Source organism: Chiloscyllium plagiosum, chromosome 31 (genome assembly GCF_004010195.1).
Source record: "Chiloscyllium plagiosum isolate BGI_BamShark_2017 chromosome 31, ASM401019v2, whole genome shotgun sequence".
NCBI lineage: Eukaryota > Metazoa > Chordata > Chondrichthyes > Orectolobiformes > Hemiscylliidae > Chiloscyllium > Chiloscyllium plagiosum.
Window position 1 is genome coordinate 21,543,556 of NC_057740.1, and position 18,510 is coordinate 21,562,065.

The 18,510-nt window shown below is 39.3% G+C and overlaps 1 protein-coding gene across 1 annotated transcript in view; it reads right to left on the reverse strand.

Moving 5' to 3' along the window:
• LOC122565093 (small integral membrane protein 24-like) overlaps positions 1–16,400 on the reverse strand; it is a 17,233-nt gene extending 833 nt beyond the window's left edge. The window contains exons 1-5 of the mRNA XM_043720731.1: positions 16,292–16,400; positions 8,669–8,789; positions 6,465–6,512; positions 5,222–5,260; positions 3,963–4,010 (exon numbers count right to left, since the gene is read on the reverse strand). Of these exons, the coding sequence (XP_043576666.1) occupies positions 3,963–4,010; positions 5,222–5,260; positions 6,465–6,512; positions 8,669–8,789; positions 16,292–16,352 (317 nt within the window). The 5' untranslated portion in view covers positions 16,353–16,400. The remainder of the gene's footprint in view (positions 1–3,962; positions 4,011–5,221; positions 5,261–6,464; positions 6,513–8,668; positions 8,790–16,291) is intronic.
• Positions 16,401–18,510: the final 2,110 nt, after the last annotated feature.

Here is an 18,510-nt window from a genome sequence, read left to right on the forward strand (position 1 = left end):
CTGGTCTGTAATTGCCGGGGATTTCCCTATTTCCTTTCTTGAAGAGAGGAATTACATTTGCCTCTCTCCAGTCCTCAGGTACGACTCCAGTGGAGAGCAAAGATGCAAAGATCTTCGCAAGTGGTGAAGCAATTGCATTTCTCATTTCCCAAAGCAGCCGAGGACAAATCTGGTCTGGGCCTGGTGACTTGTCAATCCTAATGTTTGACAAAATTTTCAGCACATCAGCTTCCTCTATCTCTATCCATTCCAGCATGCACACCTGCTCTTCAAAGGTTTCATTCACTACAAAGTTTGTTTCTTTCGTAAAGACAGAAGCAAAAAACTCATTTAGGGCTTCCCCTACATCCTCAGACTCCACCCACAAGTTCCCTACTCTTTCTTTGACCACTCTCTTATTCCTCACATAAGTGTAAAATGCCTTTGTGTTCTCCCTAATCCATTCTGCCAAGCTTTTCTCGTGCTCCCTCCTGGCTCTCCTCAGACCATTTTTGAGCTCCTTCCTTGCCTGCCTGTAATCCTCTAGAGCTGAGTTTGACCCTAGCTTCCTCCACCTTATGTAAGCTACCTTCTTCCTTTTGACGAGATAGATATCAAACAACTTTACCGATGGACTGGAACACTCTGATCTCACTGCTGACTCCACACCAGAAGAACTCTGGGAATACATCAAAGCTGCTGAACTGAATACATCCAACAAGTTCAATAGACTCAGCAATAGGAAGAATAGGACATGGTTTGATGAAAATGATAAAGTCCAAAATATGCTGGCAGTTAAGAAATCGACTCATCAGATTCACTAGGTTCAGCTGACTAGCCAAGAGAAAAAGATAGCTGACTGTCAGGTGTGCAGCAGACTGTAATGTAAACTGGGGAACATCCAAAATGACTGGTGGATCACACTTGGAGAAAAACCTCATCTGTACACTAATACTGATGACATAAAAAGCTTCAAGGAAACACTAAAATCTGTATGTAGACTAGTGTATTGTTATGAAGATGTGGGTGCACTATACCTTTAAGAGAGTTTAAAGCTGGCAGAACTACCTGACAGCACCAAGTGTTCTGAATAAAGTAACAATGTAACAGTTGGTCGAAAGCTAGATTAGCTGGGTAGCCTGAAGGTGACAAAAACAAATTCAAATTTGGCCAATCAGTTTAAATTATACCCCAAAAAATACCAAACTCCAATCAAGATTGAATTTAGTATATTGACAACCTTAAAAGCCAATGATACAATCCGGTGTTTTGGGGGTATAAGAATGGGAAAAGCTGAACAGTTGGAGGAGAACTGCCAAGCCAATGACATCTGCAGACTGCTCAGAGAATAGCTCTCTTATAGGTACTTTTATCGATCTGTGACCTGTGAAGCATAATCCCTAAGAAGAAGAAAAAAAGACACAGGAAGATCCAAATAGAAGATTCGACAGCTGGCTGGTTTTGAAAATTTGAATTTTTGATAAATCTTAATCGGGGGGGGTTTATTAGATTAGCATTGTAGAAGGGGAAGATAAAAGATAGGTTAGAGGAAGGAGTTGTAAATAGTTGTTAGTTAATTATTCTCTGTTATACCTTAAGAAATAAAGTTGTTAATTTTTACTTTAAATAGTCCTTGGCCTCTTGAATTTTCACAGATTACTGCATGGGATAAATCTTTTCAGTGTTTCTGGTTTACATTAAGCAGGAAGGTGTACGGTGTGTCATAACAGTATCAAAACAAAACCACCTTCAGCAGAATTGAAACACACCAACAAGAAGTCTGTTCTGGATCAGTGGTCAGAATGTTTCAGTGTCAAGTGCATATACTATCATCAACTATATCAAGTCAAACCAAATTGGTCAAGGAAACTGTGACCATTATCAATCAGATAAAGAGCAACAAAACACTCGAATTTGATGGAATTCTTCCTGAAACCTTGAAGAATGTCCAACACTACTTGACATTTCTATGACTTTGTAAGGCCTGCTGGGAACAGGACAGATTTACGCAGGGTATTTCTGATGCTATTATCATCAAAGCCAACAAAAGGAAAGGGGGAAGTCACATTGCATCTGCTACCATGCAATCATCCTCCCTTCAATTGCTGGTTAGAACACTTTTGTTCTTGCCATTGAAGAAACAAATCTGCCAGAGAGCCAGTGCAGTTTCAGAGCAAGCAGAGGCAACACAGACATGGTATGTAAAGATACAAGAAGAGGGTTTTACCTCTCTTTCTCAGCCCACACCAAGGCATTCAAAACTGTGAGCATAAACAGACTTTGGAAAATCCTGGATAAACTTGATTGCCCACCTACATCCTGCCACACTGAAATAGTTTCACAAAAATTAGTACAGACAAATCAGGCACAAGGTCAGCCTCTGGAATTCCTTCCAAATCTCCAATATGAAGCAGGAATGTGGGCTCACCCATAACTAATTCACCACCTTATTCAGTGTAATGCTGCAGCAGGCAATAGAAGATATTAAGGAGGTTGTCACAGACACTTTAGGACCAAAGGTCACTTTGAATCCTCAGATTCCTAATTGCCAGCCTAATTGTCCTTGAGAAGGTGAATTGCTGCAGCTGTCATGGTGTAGGTCCACCCATGATGTTGTTGAGCAGGGAGCTAAAGGACTTTGATTCAGTGACAGTGAAGAAGAACAATATAATGTCAAGTGGCTATTGCTGTGACTTGGAGGAGAACCTGCAGCTGGTGGTGTCCCATAAATGTAGACAGGTACTGGTGTGAATGCATTAGCAGGTTTAGTTCAGTGTTTTCGTCATGAGATCAGAGTATTTATTGAAAAGAATTAGCTTCACCTTCAGTACACACAAACTGTTCAGTAATTTCTATCTTATTACTACTTCTACTATTTTGTACATTCCAAAAAAAAGAAATATTGAATACAATATATATGGAAAATAGCTAAAAACAATGAACTGATATCAGACTAAACTTCCTATCGAACACTTTGATCTCAAATTTCAATCAAGGTCAAGGCCTATGTTATATGAATTGCTAACTATGGGAATAGAAGTGGGAAGGACTCCATTCCACAAAGAGATTTTGTCCCATTTTGCAGCAATTCTCGGGGAGGATAAATGACAAAACTCGTCACTCAATTCTCTCACGACATCTAGGCAGACTTAGTAATATTGCCTAGCCTGCTCGCTTACAGACTGCAAGCTGATGATTGTTAGTCTGAAGTACTAAATAAAGGCTCCTACCCCGTCCAGATTATGATGATCAATCATTGGTTTCACTGGTAGCTGAGTTACTGCAGAAATACCTCATCATTGTTGACCCTTCTTTAACATCCTTTCTTCCATCAGTTTGGTTCGTACCTTTAAATCAGCCAGTTCCCATAGATATGGATAGGAATTGAATCATCCCAATTGGGAGCACTGTTGGCCTGCTGCTTGGTCTATCACATATTGAGGGTCAATCTCATATGTCATATGTTTTCTGGAGTTTTTGAGCTATCTATCCCTTCTAGAAATGGTTGGTTAGTCTTCAGTTTTTGTTGTATGTCCTCCCCTTGACATCCTGCCCAAAGTCAAGTCCTTGACAATTATTTGCCAAACTACAGAAAAAAAAATTAATTACCAGCATGGTGTGGGGAATAGAGGCAGTCCCTGAATTTTGGGTGATTAATTAGTTTCTGTCATCCTGTGCCAACATCCAGTGAGCTTCAGTAAGGGGAACGTGGCCTTAAGAGCAAATTAAATGTCACCACCTCTTGAGTGAGAGCACATTTGAGTGGGATTGAGTGCAATCGTTGCATTTCTGACTGGGCTAGCATTGCATGAAGCAGTATCTGTCATACAAAAAAAATTAACTCAACTAAAACTTTAGTTTGCTTACATTTTTGCTGTGATTTTGGAAGAAATAGTAGAAATTGAAAAAATCTTTATTGTTCACTCAAAATAACAACAATTTGTAAAAAGACATAAATGCTTATATGACAATGAAACACTTACCCATCATCACCAGAATGGTTGCTGTCAGAGTCCTTTTGATTCTTATTCCTATAAAAAGTAACACTTGGTTTATTACTAACATAACAGTCCATCCTTCAGTGTCTAGGATACTTTGTTAAGGACTGTACCACATATCTTGCAACCATTAGATTTCTTTTGCTGTCAGGATATGGCAGCATTAGCAAGCCTACGTATGATATTAAATACAATTTACCTGGAGAATAGCTAAAAACAATGAAGCAGATATTAGACTAAACTTCCTATTGAACACTTTAATCCCAAGTTTCAATCAAGATCAAGGCCTATGTTGTATGAATTGCTAACTATGGGAATCAAAGTAGGAAGGACTCCATTCTGCATTGAGACTTTGTCCCCTTTTGCAGCAATTCTAGGGGATGATAAATGGCAAAACTTGTCACTCAGCTTTCTCACTACATCTAGGCACACTTACTTTCATTACCTCGCCTGCTCACTTACAGACTGAGAGCTGATGATTACAGTACTCAATAAAGGCTCCTAACCCAGCCAGATAATGATGATTGATCATTGGTTTCACTGGTAGCTGAGTTGTAACTGAAGTAACCCATCTTTGTCGGCCCTTCTTCAACATCCTTTCTTCCATCAGGTTGGTTCACAAACTTCAAATCAGTCTGTCCCCAAAACCTTCTCAATTGTGAGCACATTTGACCTGCTGCTTGGGCTATCACACATTGAGGACTAATTTCACATGTCCTATGCTTTCTAGAGATTTTGAGCCATCAATCTTTCATAGAAATGGCTGGTTAATCTTGAGTTTTTTTGGATATCCTGCCTTTGAGTTTCCACACAAATTCAAATCATTGATAATGATTTTCCAGATTACAGAAAAGATGTTATTATTTTTTAGTATGGGTGGGTGAATGAAGGTGAGCCCTTAAATTTGGGTGATTAATTAGGTCCTGCCATCCTGTGCCAACATCCAGTGAGCTTCAGTAAGGGGAACGTGGCTTTAAGAGCAAATTAAATGTCACCACCTCTTGAGTGAGAGCACATTTGAAAGATATTGAGTGCAATCATTGCATTTCTGACTGGTCCAGCATTGCATCCAGAAGTCTCTTTGATACAATAAAATAACATTAACTCAACTGAAACTTTAGTTTACTTATAGTTTGCTGTGATTTTAAAGGAGTATTAGAAATTACATACATTATTATTGTTCACTCAAAATAGCAACAATTTGTAAAAAGACATCTATGCTTGTATGACAAAGAAACACCTACCTATCCTCAGGCAATAGTTCAATGTCCTGTTTCACACACCTATAAAAAATAACACTTGGGTCAATACAACACAACAGTCCTTCCAATGCTGTCTAAATACATTATTAAGGATTATATTGCAGATCTTACACCCATTGATTTTTTTAATCTCAGGATATGGCAGCATTAACAAGCCTACATCCAATATTTAATACAATTTACCTGGGTAATAGCTAAAAACAATGAAACATATATTAGACTAAACTTCCTATCGAACACTTTAATCCCAAATTTCAATCAAGATCAAAGCCTATGTTGTATGAATTGCTAACTATGGGAATAGAAATGGGAAGGACTCCATTCCACACTGAGATTTTGTCCCATTTTGTAACAATTCTAGGGGAGAATAAATGACAAAACTCGTCATTCCACTGTCTTGCTACATCTAGGCACACTTACTAACAATACCTAGCCTGCTCACTTACAGACTGTGAGCTGATTTTTGTTATTCCTACAGTACTCCATAAAGACTCCTAACCCATCCAGATTATGATGATTAATCATCAGTTTCACTGGTAGCTGAGTTACTGCAGAATTACCTCATCATTGTCGGTCCTTCACCAGCATCCTTTCTTCCATCAGTTTCGTTCATGCACTTCAAATCAGCCTGTCCCCATAGATGTGGATAGCAATTTAATCATCATTGACCTGCTGTTTGGGGGCTATCATTTATTGAGGATCAATCTCATATGTTTTCGGGAGTTTTTGAGCTATCTATCCCTTCTAGAAATGGTTGGTTAGTTTATATGTCTTTCCCTTGACATCCTGCCCAAAGTCAAGTCCTTGACAATTATTTGCCAAACTACAGAAAAAACTGTTATTAATTTCCAGCATGGTTGTGGAGAATGGAGATGGGCCCTGAACTTTGGGTGACTAATTAGCTTCTGCCACCCTGTGCCAACATCTAGTGAGCTTCAGTAAGGGGAACGTGGCTTTGAGAGCAAATTAAATGTCACCACCTCTTGAGTGAGAGCACATTTGAATGATACTGAGTATAAACATTGCATTTCTGACTGGTCTAGCATTGCATATAGAAGTCTCTTTAACACAATAATACACCAATAGCTTAACTAAAACTTTAGTTTATTTATATTTTTGTTGTGATTTTACAAGAAATAGTAGAAATTGAATAAATCATTATTGTTCACTCAAAATAACAATTTGTGAAAAGAAATGAGTGTTTGTATGACAATGAAATACTTACTCATCACCGCCAGAATGGTTATTGTCAGAGTCCCCTTGATTCTTATTCCTACAAAAAGTAACACTTGGATCAATACAGCCCATAACAGTCCTTCTACCAGTGTCTAGGATACATTGTTAAGAACTGTATCACAGATCTTGCGACCATTAATTTTCTTTTGCTCTCAGGATATAGCAGCATTAGCAGCTTGCCTCCAAGACTCATTCGCCTTGTAATTCTTTCTCCAATGGATTTACGTACCAGGACACTTCAGGAGGCATGAAGGAACATTGTGATATTGGAGTCACATTTTTGTCAGAAGAGGTCCGGGTAGATTTCTTTCCTGAAGGACTTGTTGATCCAGTAGGATCTTTACAAAAATCCACCAGCTTTCATAATCATTTTTTCCACTACTAGACTATAACCAAGCTGTTATTATTAAATGGATGGTACGATGGCTCAGTAGTTAGCACTGCTGTCTCACAGCACCAAGGACTTGAGCAACTGTCTGTGTGGCGTTTGCACATTCTCTCTGTGTCTGCATGGGTTTCCTCCTACAGTGCAAAGATATGCAGAGTAAATGGGATATCTATGGGAAATGAAGGATTACAGGGATACAGTGGGGGCTGTATCTGGGTGCGATGCTCTTCAGAAGGTTGGTGTGGACTCAATGGGCCAAGTGACCTGCTTCCACGCTGTAGGGATTCTATGATTCTATGAAATGAAGGTCCATTTAGGTATTAACATTGAACATCTTCATTTGCATCTCAGGCAGATTGCCCATTCAGATCTAATCAATCGAATTTTAAAAAGTGATGTTCGTCTACAAGATTAATCTTTCAGTGTTGAAACAGGCCCTTTGGCCTAACAGGTCCACACCGACCCCCCCCTCAAAGAGTAGGAAATGTGTTGCTGGAAAAGCGCAGCAGGTCAGGCAGCATCTAGGGAACAGGAGATTCGACGTTTCGGGCATTAGCCCTTCTTCCTGAAGAAGGGCTAATGCCCGAAACGTCGATTCTCCTGTTCCCTAGATGCTGCCTGACCTGCTGCGCTTTTCCAGCAACACATTTCCATCTCTGATCTCCAGCATCTGCAGACCTCACTTTCTCCCCCCAAAGAGTAACCCATTCCCCCTACCTGATACTTACCTCTGTCTAATGCACCTAACCTATACATCCCTGAACACTATGGACAATTTTGCACAGCCAATTCACCTAACCTGCACATTTTCAGACTGTGGGAAGAAACCCACGCAGACACGGGGAGAACGTGCAAACTCCAAACAGACAGTTGCCCAAGGATAGAATCAAACCCGGGTCCCCACTGCCATAAGGCAACAGTGCTAATCACTGAGCCACCAATATTGGAATCCATGAAAATATTTTATTGTCATGGACATGTATTCAATACTTAGATTTGGGTCACCCTTCCCAACCTGCAGGATATGAACAGTGCAAGTTCATGATCGTAGCTTTTAAAAAATGAACTGTTGTGGGTTGGGTTCTCTTTGTCACAATGACCTTCTTATATATTGAGGTTAAGGTGCTAGTAATGGTACAGCACAGCCATTATTCTTACCTTCTCTTGCAAACATGATTTGCCCAATTTGCCTACCACAGTTCATTGTTTCTATTTATAACGAGTCACATGTAGAATTCTGTCATACAAAATGTCACAGGTTCAATTTTGAGAGGCACCTCTTACATAAAAGGGAGACACAGGTATATAAATTAAATGGAGAGATGGTCAAATTAGATTTAGAAAGAATAAAATGTAGGCTAGGAAGCAACAAATGTATTGTGAAAGAGCAACAAAGAGAAAACAAAAATGGGACACATCACTGAGATTAGGAAAGGGCATGCAGAATGTGTAAAATTGCAGAAAGCTCTTAGTAAAAATTAAAAACAAGCAGCTGAAAGCATGCTTTGAAAATATCTCCATCATCAAAAAACTGAGGAAGCAAGAGTTTGTCAGCTGTTCTTTTTAAAGAACTACCTTTTTTCACACAAAGGAAGTTTGGACTCTTTTTAAGTTATATTTCTTTATTTTACCCTAAGTTAACGTAAATGGCACTCATATACAGTGACAGTACACAGTTTTCACAATATTTTATACTGAATACATATGACAGTAAATTTCTCTCTCGAAATCTCCATTTCAATTCATACTGATTTTTGACATTTGATAAAAAGACATAAATATTTGGTATAGCTCCACTGACTTACTTTGTACAAAAAATCCTGTTCATTATCAACAGGACAAAGACGATGAAAATGAACACAGTGACGGCAGTGAGTCCAATTAGCCAAGGCTGCCAGGCTCCACTGGAGGTTGTTTTTGCTGCGCCTTTGAAAGAAGAAGTTAGAAATAGTTCAAGATACTTGTTTATAGAGTAAGAAATATCCTGACAAACAAATGTTCAATTTTACATTTTCTGTCTTGTTGCACTCAAAAGCTTAAATCTTGGGCGCATGACTCTAGATATGTCTGGGGATGCCAGAGAAATTCTGATGCACTGGCCTTCATGGGAACTATCCCAGAAGTTTCCATTCCTGACTCAGAGACTTAGGACAGTTCTTACCTGAACAGTTACCAGCTAGTGTTAGACACAAACGTCCTGGTCTAAGTCCTGAGTAATACGCAGCTGACCCCAAAACACTTACACTGACCCCCTGATTTTCCCTTTGACTCCATGACTATACCCTCCCTGACCTTTGAGTATATCCCCTGACTAAACCCCCTCCACTACACATCACTGCCGACCTCTTAGCTCCCTGTTCCAAACTGACTTCTCCCTTGTTGATATTACCCCCAGGCTTTCTGTTTAACTTTTCCCCTCAACCAGACCTTTAGCCCCAATATGATGACCCAACTACCCATTTCACCCAATTGTCACCTTACTTGCCCATCACCTTACCCATCTAAAACCCTGCCCACTTAACTTACCCACCTCCCTGTACCACCATCTTACCCATTCACTCATCCATCCAATTACTATTCTTTAACATTCAGTTTGGATCTTTCAAGTTGCACAATAGCAGCTAGTGCTGTAAGAGGGGGGGATGGCTGTCTTGCCTTCCTCAAGACACTACAGTGCTGCAATACAGTTCTTTAAGGGACATCGTACTGGGCTCAAAGGACCCAACAAAGCAATAGTTAGGCAGACGAAAGCTTGGCAATCAGACAACAATTACCACTTCGTGAAGGATCTGGGCAATACATAGAAAATAGGAGCAGGAGTAAGTCATTCAGCCCTTCAAGTCTGCTCCATCATTTATTATGACTATGGTTGATCATCCTACTCAATATCCTGTTCCTGCTTGCCCCCCATATCTTTTGATCCTTTTAGCCCCAAGTGCTATATCCAACTCCTACTTGAAATCGTATAGTTTTAGCTTATGTTGAATATCATTTTAGTGCATTATATACTTCAAACCATATAGAGTATATGTTGCCTGGTTAAGTAACATGATACAAGCTGTGCAGATCTAATTCAAGCAGGTAAGGACAAACTATATGCGCGAGATTATGTGTAAGTTTCATGATGAAAGAAAATATGTACAGATTTTGGAAATCTGAAATAAAAATTGAAAATACGAGAAATGCACAACAGATTTGAAAGAACTGCAGATTTTGTGATGACTAGAGGTTTCCCAGTTCCTTACAGCAATAAAAAGGATAGCCCGACTGCTCAGCTCCCAGGGGAGGGAGGATGAATTGGCTGTCCTTCTTTATTCACCCACCCCCTCAATTGGTTGCAACAAAATTACTTGAGAAAGACTTCTTTGCCTTCTATATGTTTTGCACCCAGACCCAAAAGAATTTATGTTTTAGCCAGTTTAATCAGGCTTTCTTGATTTAACAAAGCAAGTGAGTTTTTTTAATTACTAAACATGAGAAAAAAATGGTAATGCTAATATATACGCAAATTAGAAATAACAGGTAAGTCCAAAAAGATAAAAGGCTTTTAAAATATATATGGATCATTCTCTGAATTGTTTGGATAGAACAGATAGTTGAATGTTGTAGCCTTTATGAGGGATGGTTAACAGCAGTGTTGAAGTTGACAGTTGAACAGACACTGTTTGAGATTCCTGGCTTTGTAAACTGAATGAATTTCTGATACCTTTGGGCCCATGGTTTAATTCCAGCTTTCAGGGTGTGATGCTATTTCTTTTTTAACTATTATGCAGCACTCGGCATTACAGAAGGGCTTTTACCTGTAAAACAGGGATAAATAGGGGAATAGTTCTTTGACCACGAGTATCATAGCACACTAACACATACCCAGGTTGGTGCACTGCAGAGTATTCACTCTCATCAGTCCACTCCAATAAAATTGAAACTAGCTCGTTAGCCCTATCTGCTTCAAAAATATGTGTTTACAGTTTGAGATGTAATCTGCAGAGAGTATGTTGTTACTAAGCAGGCCTTGGTTATCTTTATAGTCACAACTGATCACAGTCCAATTTGTTGGAAGTTGCTTTAACACCTTTAGGCAGTTACATGGCAGATTTTTTTTTACGAAAACCAACAGTGGTTATCTGGTCACCATTAGACTAGCTCCTTATTTGAGAGCTTTTTAAAATTTATCTGAAATGGTGGGATTCAAGCCCTTATCCCCAGAATACTGATGGTAATAATCTCTAGATAACTAGTACCAGTGACATTTACACCATGAGTTTGGAGATCAGAGGCAGATTTTTGTGGGTCAAGAAGTGTGTTAGAATTCCACGGAATTCTCCAACCTGCTCATGTAACCATAACATTTAAATGACTGTTCCATCTAAAATTCTGACTAATATTGATCACCCAGGGTGTTGATAGTCGGGAATTCAGCCATGTTTATGCCATTGAACAAAAAAGGGAGATGCTTAGATTCTCTCTTGCTGGAGAATTTCATTGACGGGAACCATTTTGGAGGGAATATTACTTGCCACATGTTGGTCCGTGCCTGAACATTTTCCAATGTTTCTGTAGAAAGGTACACACTGCTGATGTGTTTGCGAAGTTGTGAATGTCCTGGACACTGTGTAGTTCAACTTTACTGGAGTGGACTAATGAGAGTGAATGCTTTGGAGTGTACCAGCCTGGCATTAGCAAGCATTCCTACAGCTGAGCTTATGATGTATGGAAGATAATTGAAGAAGCAGTTGAAGATGGTTTGGTCTGGGATGCTATCCTGAAGAGCTAGGGCTCTCAAGGCATAATGTACTGTCCCTGCCTCTGGTCTACCACTTGCTGAACTGCATTTCTACCACTTGCTGAACAGAAGTACAAGTGATAAAAGTGTTGTCTTTATTCATGTCATTGGCCAAAACTACAGTATGCAGGTTAAGTATTTCCGGTGGTTATTATTTATGCAGACTTTGCCCATTGATTTGTATATAATGGGGGAAACAACAAAGTTATTTGGCTAGGTTTAGCTAGGTAGTGTTAAACTAGAGAATTGCTGAAAAGGAAGACAAGTTGCTGAAGCTTTTCACTTTGCGCACATCAGGACAAACCCAGCAGTGCCAAATTCCAAATAATTACAAACTTTTATATTAAGGGGTAAAAGTATGACAAGTTGATTCTGAATTTGCCACAATGTTGTAATGGAGAAAGTAACCGGGAATTCTATACTCCATTTTAGAATTGCCTGGGAGCTGAGAGACTGTTGAGATTGAGAAACCTGTACTAACACCCCTTTACCAGCACTATTCCTTCATATTACCTGTTGCCTCAGAACAGATATAGCTGTTAATATTAATACAAAATAAATAGTGATAAACCAAATAAAACTAATTACATAGAATGATTCAACTTTACCTTGGCTAAAACATCACTCATAAATTATTTACAAGACTAAAAGTGAGGCCTCTTGGTTCCAGATTTTATGAAGGCAGCACTATTGGTATCAGCATCGATCGATGTAAGCCAATTTGCCCATTTTAATCGAGAAAATTCATCTATTCTTGCTTCATTAAGTTACCAGCGATAGTAGTTGGTAAATCATAACTGGATCATTAGCATAATTATGTATGCTCCCAAAAAACATTCAGAAGTTTTCTTTAAAGATGGCATTTTTCTATTTTGTTCATTACCAGCTTCTTCCATTTGGGATAGCTAATCAGCATAAATGGAGAGAGGAAGATTGTGATATTAGAAAATTGTTGCTATATACAACACATATTTATAAAATGCAATTATGGCTGACATTGATCAACCTCCGGAATAAAGAAACAAATTTCATGTTAATTTTATGTTCAGATGGGTTACATTCCAAATAATAAATATTAGTTTTACAAATTGCTCTATTTTTTTATTCATGGGTTGTAATTGACCTTGCCAGAGCCAACATTTATTGCTTTGGAGACACCAGTGTTGGACTGGGGTGTACAAAGTTAAAAATCACACAACACCAGGTTATAGTCCAACAGGTTTATTTGGAAGTACTAGCTTTCAGAGTTCCTTCATCAGGTGATTGACGCAGACTTCACTTCCAAATGAGCACCCTACCAGAATGACAGTTGAATGCGTATCACCATGTAGGAAAAGAAGACCTGCTAAGTACAGTTAATAGGTCCTTCAACAGCAGGACATCACCTGGGCTGGAGCAGAAAAGATTGTGACGGAGCAGGCCGAGTGGCAGAGATTTGCTGCCCATTGTCCCACAGTTGGGTGAGAGGGATTAAATCTAAAGTAAGCAATAAGGCTAAAACAAGACATAGTTGTGCCCAACCAGCCTTGGGAAAACTTTGCCTACTGCAAAGTGACTATAGCTTTAAAGACCACTCTTTGTGAGGTAAGAGGAAGGTGTTTGTATAATCAAACACTATCAATTTTTCAGATGACAGTGCTGCCACCATGTGGTATTCTGGTTTGGGTAGTTCCTCCTTTCTCTTGCTAAATCTAGGACGTGTCTAATTGTAAGTGGTAAGGCATATATAACAAGGTACTTTATTGTATGATAGCGGTAGGCATGGTTTGTATTAACCTGCTAGGAATAATTACAAAGGAATTTCAGGAGCTGTAAAGGATACATCTGTTCCCTTTGGGTACATGTGCATACTTCAAATGGCTACTACAAGGACTGTATGATTTGAATAGATCAGAGCAGAATGTAACATGAACAATAACTTATTCAGAACCATTACCTTTACAACAGATCGCTCCTATCAACTGTCCCCTTAACCCTATAATGTGATCCACTCAGCACAGGATCACAACTTCTCTTCTGGGGATACCTTTCCAATAAGCCATTATTTTTGTACCTACACAGAGATAATGAAATATGCATACCCAAAAGGATGGAATTTTCCCCACCTTGGTGTAGCATAAGTAATGATGGGAAATGTGGGAAAATATGGTGAGAACGAACAGATTGGATTCTTGGCATTGATAACATTTTGCAGGTCTTGCCCTCAACCCATAAATGACAATGTCAGAATCTGGCCAACCAGCAGTAAATATCTTATTTCCATGCATTTGCATTTCGTTAAAAGACTTATTCATATGCCACTTCCAATTCTCTTCTCGTTCACTGAGAAACCAGATGGTACACATTTCTGACATGTAAATCAGAGCAGCTTGCAACCACCATGTAACTGCTTCTTCAGAACAATGTCTCTCGTTTGGTATGCTTTCCTTTATTGGTCAGAGTATTGAGTACTGGAGTTGGGAGGTCATGTTCTGGCCGACAGGACATTGGTTAGGCTGTTGGAATATTACGTGCAATTCTGGTCTCCTTCCTGACAGAAAGATGTTGTGAAACTTGAAAGGGTTCAGAAAAGATTTACAAGGATGTTGCCAGGGTTGGAGGATTTGAGCGACAGGGAGAGGCTGAACAGGCTGGGGCTGTTTTCCCTGGACCGTCGGAGGCTGAGGGGTGACCTTATAGAGGTTTACAAAATTGAGGGGTATGGATAGGATAAATAGACAAAGTCTTTTCCCTGGGATCCGGGAGTGCAGAACTAGAGGGCATAGGTTTAGGGTGATAGGGGAAAGATATAAAAGAGACCTAAGGGGCAACTTTTTCATGCAGAAGGTGGTACGTGTATGGAATGAGCTTCCAGAGGAAGTGGTGGAGGCTGGTACAATTGCAACATTTAAGAGGCATTTGGATGGGTATATGAATAGGAAGGGTTTGGAGGGATATGCACCGGGTGCTGGCAGGTGGGACTAGATTGAATTGGGATATCTGGTCGGCGTGGACAGGTTGGACCAAAGAGTCTGTTTCCATGCTGTACATCTCTATGACTATGTATGCTACACTGTCACCTATCACAACATCCGATCCTGCAGCATGTGCCAGCCATTCATGCGGCAAAAAATTTGCTTGTGCTTCAAGCAAATGCCATTTGTGAATGTCGAAGAGGAGAATTGTTCAATAGGGCCAATGGTTACTACAGTTAGTAATGAGCCATCTCCATGTTCAGTCAAGAGACTCATCCAATTGCACTACAAGGGATTGGTCACTATCATTCAGGTACCTACAACAGCCTGAGGATCCATGCCCTTGCAATTCAGGGATTGGGCCACAGCCAGTTCTGTAGTCTAGGGATTACAGGTGGGTCAGTCTGGGTGGGGGGGGCAATATTTCCTGCAAAGAGATAAAACAAATGATTAAGTTTAATGGAAGTGAATGAAAGATGGCTTAGTGGTGACAGCCAATCAGGAGATGTGATGAGGTGTCCCCACTGAGTGAGGAGAAAGTGCAGAGGGCAGGAAGAGTGAATAGTTTGAAAAGATGTGTTGGATGAAAGCCATTGAACAGATATCATACATGCAATGCAAAGTTGTCATCCGTGAGTATTTGTGAGATGTGTGTACATGGGTCGATTTAGAGTGAGTGGTGGCTCTGCGAGTGAGAGGCAGCAAGAAACTATGTTAACACTTACTTTTGTGAAGCACAGACAATCTTTACTCTTCCTTTGACACTGCTGGATATTCATTTTCATCCATGGCACAACATTAACCTGGGCTACAATCTGTATCCAGGCTGGCCTGGTCTGCTGGCAGGGTCTCCTGCAGTATTCAACCAGAAAAAGGACTGCCCTATCTCCATTACCCTATTCACTAACACATCCAGGTCCCTGTTTACAAAGCAGTGAGCAACCTTTCCTTTCCTCTTGTATTTGTTGGGTAATAGCCATCGGTGTGAGGATCAGTTCTCACCACGCAACATCCGAAGTGGTATACGCTCATTTTTAAATATGGCAATGGAGGCAAGAAAGACAAAAGATCCCAACAGTTGTGAATGATTCCACCTCTCCTGCCGTTTCCCCAAAGAAGGCGCCCAAGAGCTCAGTTATGTAATTAATGAGGTGAAGAGGGGAAGCTTGCATGAGAGAAGTTGCGCAGTGGACCCAGTGCCGTGAATCTCACTTGACAAAACACTTTAAATGCAAATGAAAAAAATTCTACCCATAATAACCAAACACACGATAAGATCCTAGTTCCTTGCAGCAATCAACCGACTAAACACAAACTGTGACATTAATAACACACAAACACACAAGTACCGCAAGCTATCTCAATTATTGATGGTACAAAGTTTCAAGCAGTATCGCTGCAAATGGAGTGGAAATGGGTTAGCTTTGTTAGTCTCCAGTGTACAAATGTTCAACACAATAGCCTTTTATTATTCTGACATCTGAAATGTTTCAGCAAGATTCATTCCCCAAATCCATCTTTCATTTTAGTAAACTAGAGAAAAGCAGCCTGCAGCAGATTAGACCAAGCCAACAGTTGGTTTCACTTTAAAAGACGTTGGATTGCAGCTAACATGATGTTTGAGATCTCATATTGTATCTTTTCCTCTTTTTCAAGTGGAGTGTACAAACAAATGATAAGACAACACTTACCAGCCTGTGCATTTAAGTAAAGTAAAAGTAAAGCAATGAGGACTCGGCAATGAAAAGCCATTTTCTTCAGCTGCTTGAAAATGAATACAATTGACTGCAATACTCTGAGTTAATGGCAGCTGGAGGATCAAAGTACTGAGTTACGTAGGCAATACCTCAGTTAGTCATATGCCATTACACTAATAGATTTCATGAATGTTTACAACTACTCAGTTATTTGGAAAGATATTGACTCCTGAAAAATGCTTGAAATTTTAATGGTAGAGACTGAAACTTTATGTTTAGGATATGAAGGTATAAAGTGAGATCAATATCATTGTATAATGCGCTAAGGATTTGTCAGATCACCTTGAGATGCATTTTACATTTACCTTGGTCCTGCATCATCTTTCTGCAGAGAGGCATGTGTGCACTGGCCTGTCTTCACATTGAAACTGGTAAGCCAGTCTCTTCAGGCAGGCTTGGTTTTGCTTTCATATAGAGCCCCATTAGAAGCAAACATAGAATGAACTCACCAGGATTATAAAAAATTGCTTTGTGGAGACACCTCCACAATTACTCTGAGGACTCATGTTCAGATTTATTTTAGGTGGCTCGTGTGAAACACCCACATAAAAACCCTAGACCATTAACTCCAGATTCTTTATTGAATTCAAATTCCAGCATCTGCCATGACAGGGTTAGAACCTGGGTCCACAGAACATGAACTGAGTTTCAAGGTTAATAGTCTAGTGATAATGCCACCACACCACTGCCTCCCCTTCTATTGACTCCTTAAATTCATTAGTATGTACCACTTGTCAGCTTAAGAGTAACTATTGCCTTTGATGTACCATATCATAACGTTGGAAGTTCATACATATGAGTCAACTACAAGTATCATATATTATGGTTTTTGAGTGGGAATCTTCCTTTCCCAGCATAAATGATCATGCAAAAGTAAATAGCCATTAATAAAGCATTTTGCAAGGTAATACTATTGAATCCTGATGAATGAACAGTGAAAACAATGTACTTGAATTTAAATGTACATGATGAGAGATGTTTATTTCTTTGAAGTTTGAACTACTAATAATCATATTATGAAGTAACATTCTGAGGTTTTGATAGTCTTTTTGCAGTAGAAAGTCAATTCTGATTTGCAAACTTGACTCAGGTAGTTATAATATTATCATTAGTAATAATAAAATAATCATTTTATTTCATTGCATAATCAATATAAATAACCATCAAATGAATAACCTATGTTTTTTTTTATTGGGAATAGATTCAGAATTTCAATTGTATCTTGTACCTCTGGTTCTAATATTAATGGTTTGGAATTGTTAATATATTGAGAGATGCATTGATGGTTACATCCAACCTTTGCTGAGCAAGGATTTACTTGCTTTGAAAGTGCAGGAGAGGAGAAAGATTTTTCTTTATTATTATGTGGAAATATGTGGTTAACTTGTCAAACTGGAATTAAATTCTTCTGTTATCTCAATTGAATTTGACATGTTCCAAAACCTCAGGAGTGTTTTTGTCACGATTTCTTTGACCATACTGGCAGAGTACCATCACAATAGATCTGCAACTCTGAAGATGCATGATCCCACAAGTGACCTATGATCACAGTAATTTTACATTGAAAAGAGTCCAGATAAGATATGACTTCATTACAGGAATGCAGTCACTTAAGACTCAATTTTAACCAAGTGGGGCTATGGCAGAACGATGCTTAATGTAAACAAACCAATTTGTAGGAACACAGAAATATAAGTCTATAGTTTTGTCTTCAGGCTAGGAGAGCCTACTTATTATCATAAAATTGTAGGGAAATTTGTATTTCCACTCCTTTACACCCACTCCCTCAAACACGCACACGCGCATACTTCCTGTCATGATGGGTAGTGGAATATCAGCTGCAGGGGGAAGATTGGTGCTAAAGTAACAAACTCTCAAACAGTAAAGCAGTTACCTCCTTTTTGACCATCGGTTTGGAGGCTTGTTAGTAACAACCTCTCAAAAGGAAAAGAGTGCTTTTGATGTTTAAATTATCTAAATTAGGCAAAATTCATTAGTTTCCATCATGATTCGAACCTAATGTTGTCTATTTGAATTTTCCAAGGTTTGGAAAACCTAACATTCAAACAGAGATGAGATTGAATGATAGTTCATGCGAATTCTTTGAAGCAGCCAGTTACATAAAATGTAGTGTAGCTGTCTGCTTGATGATG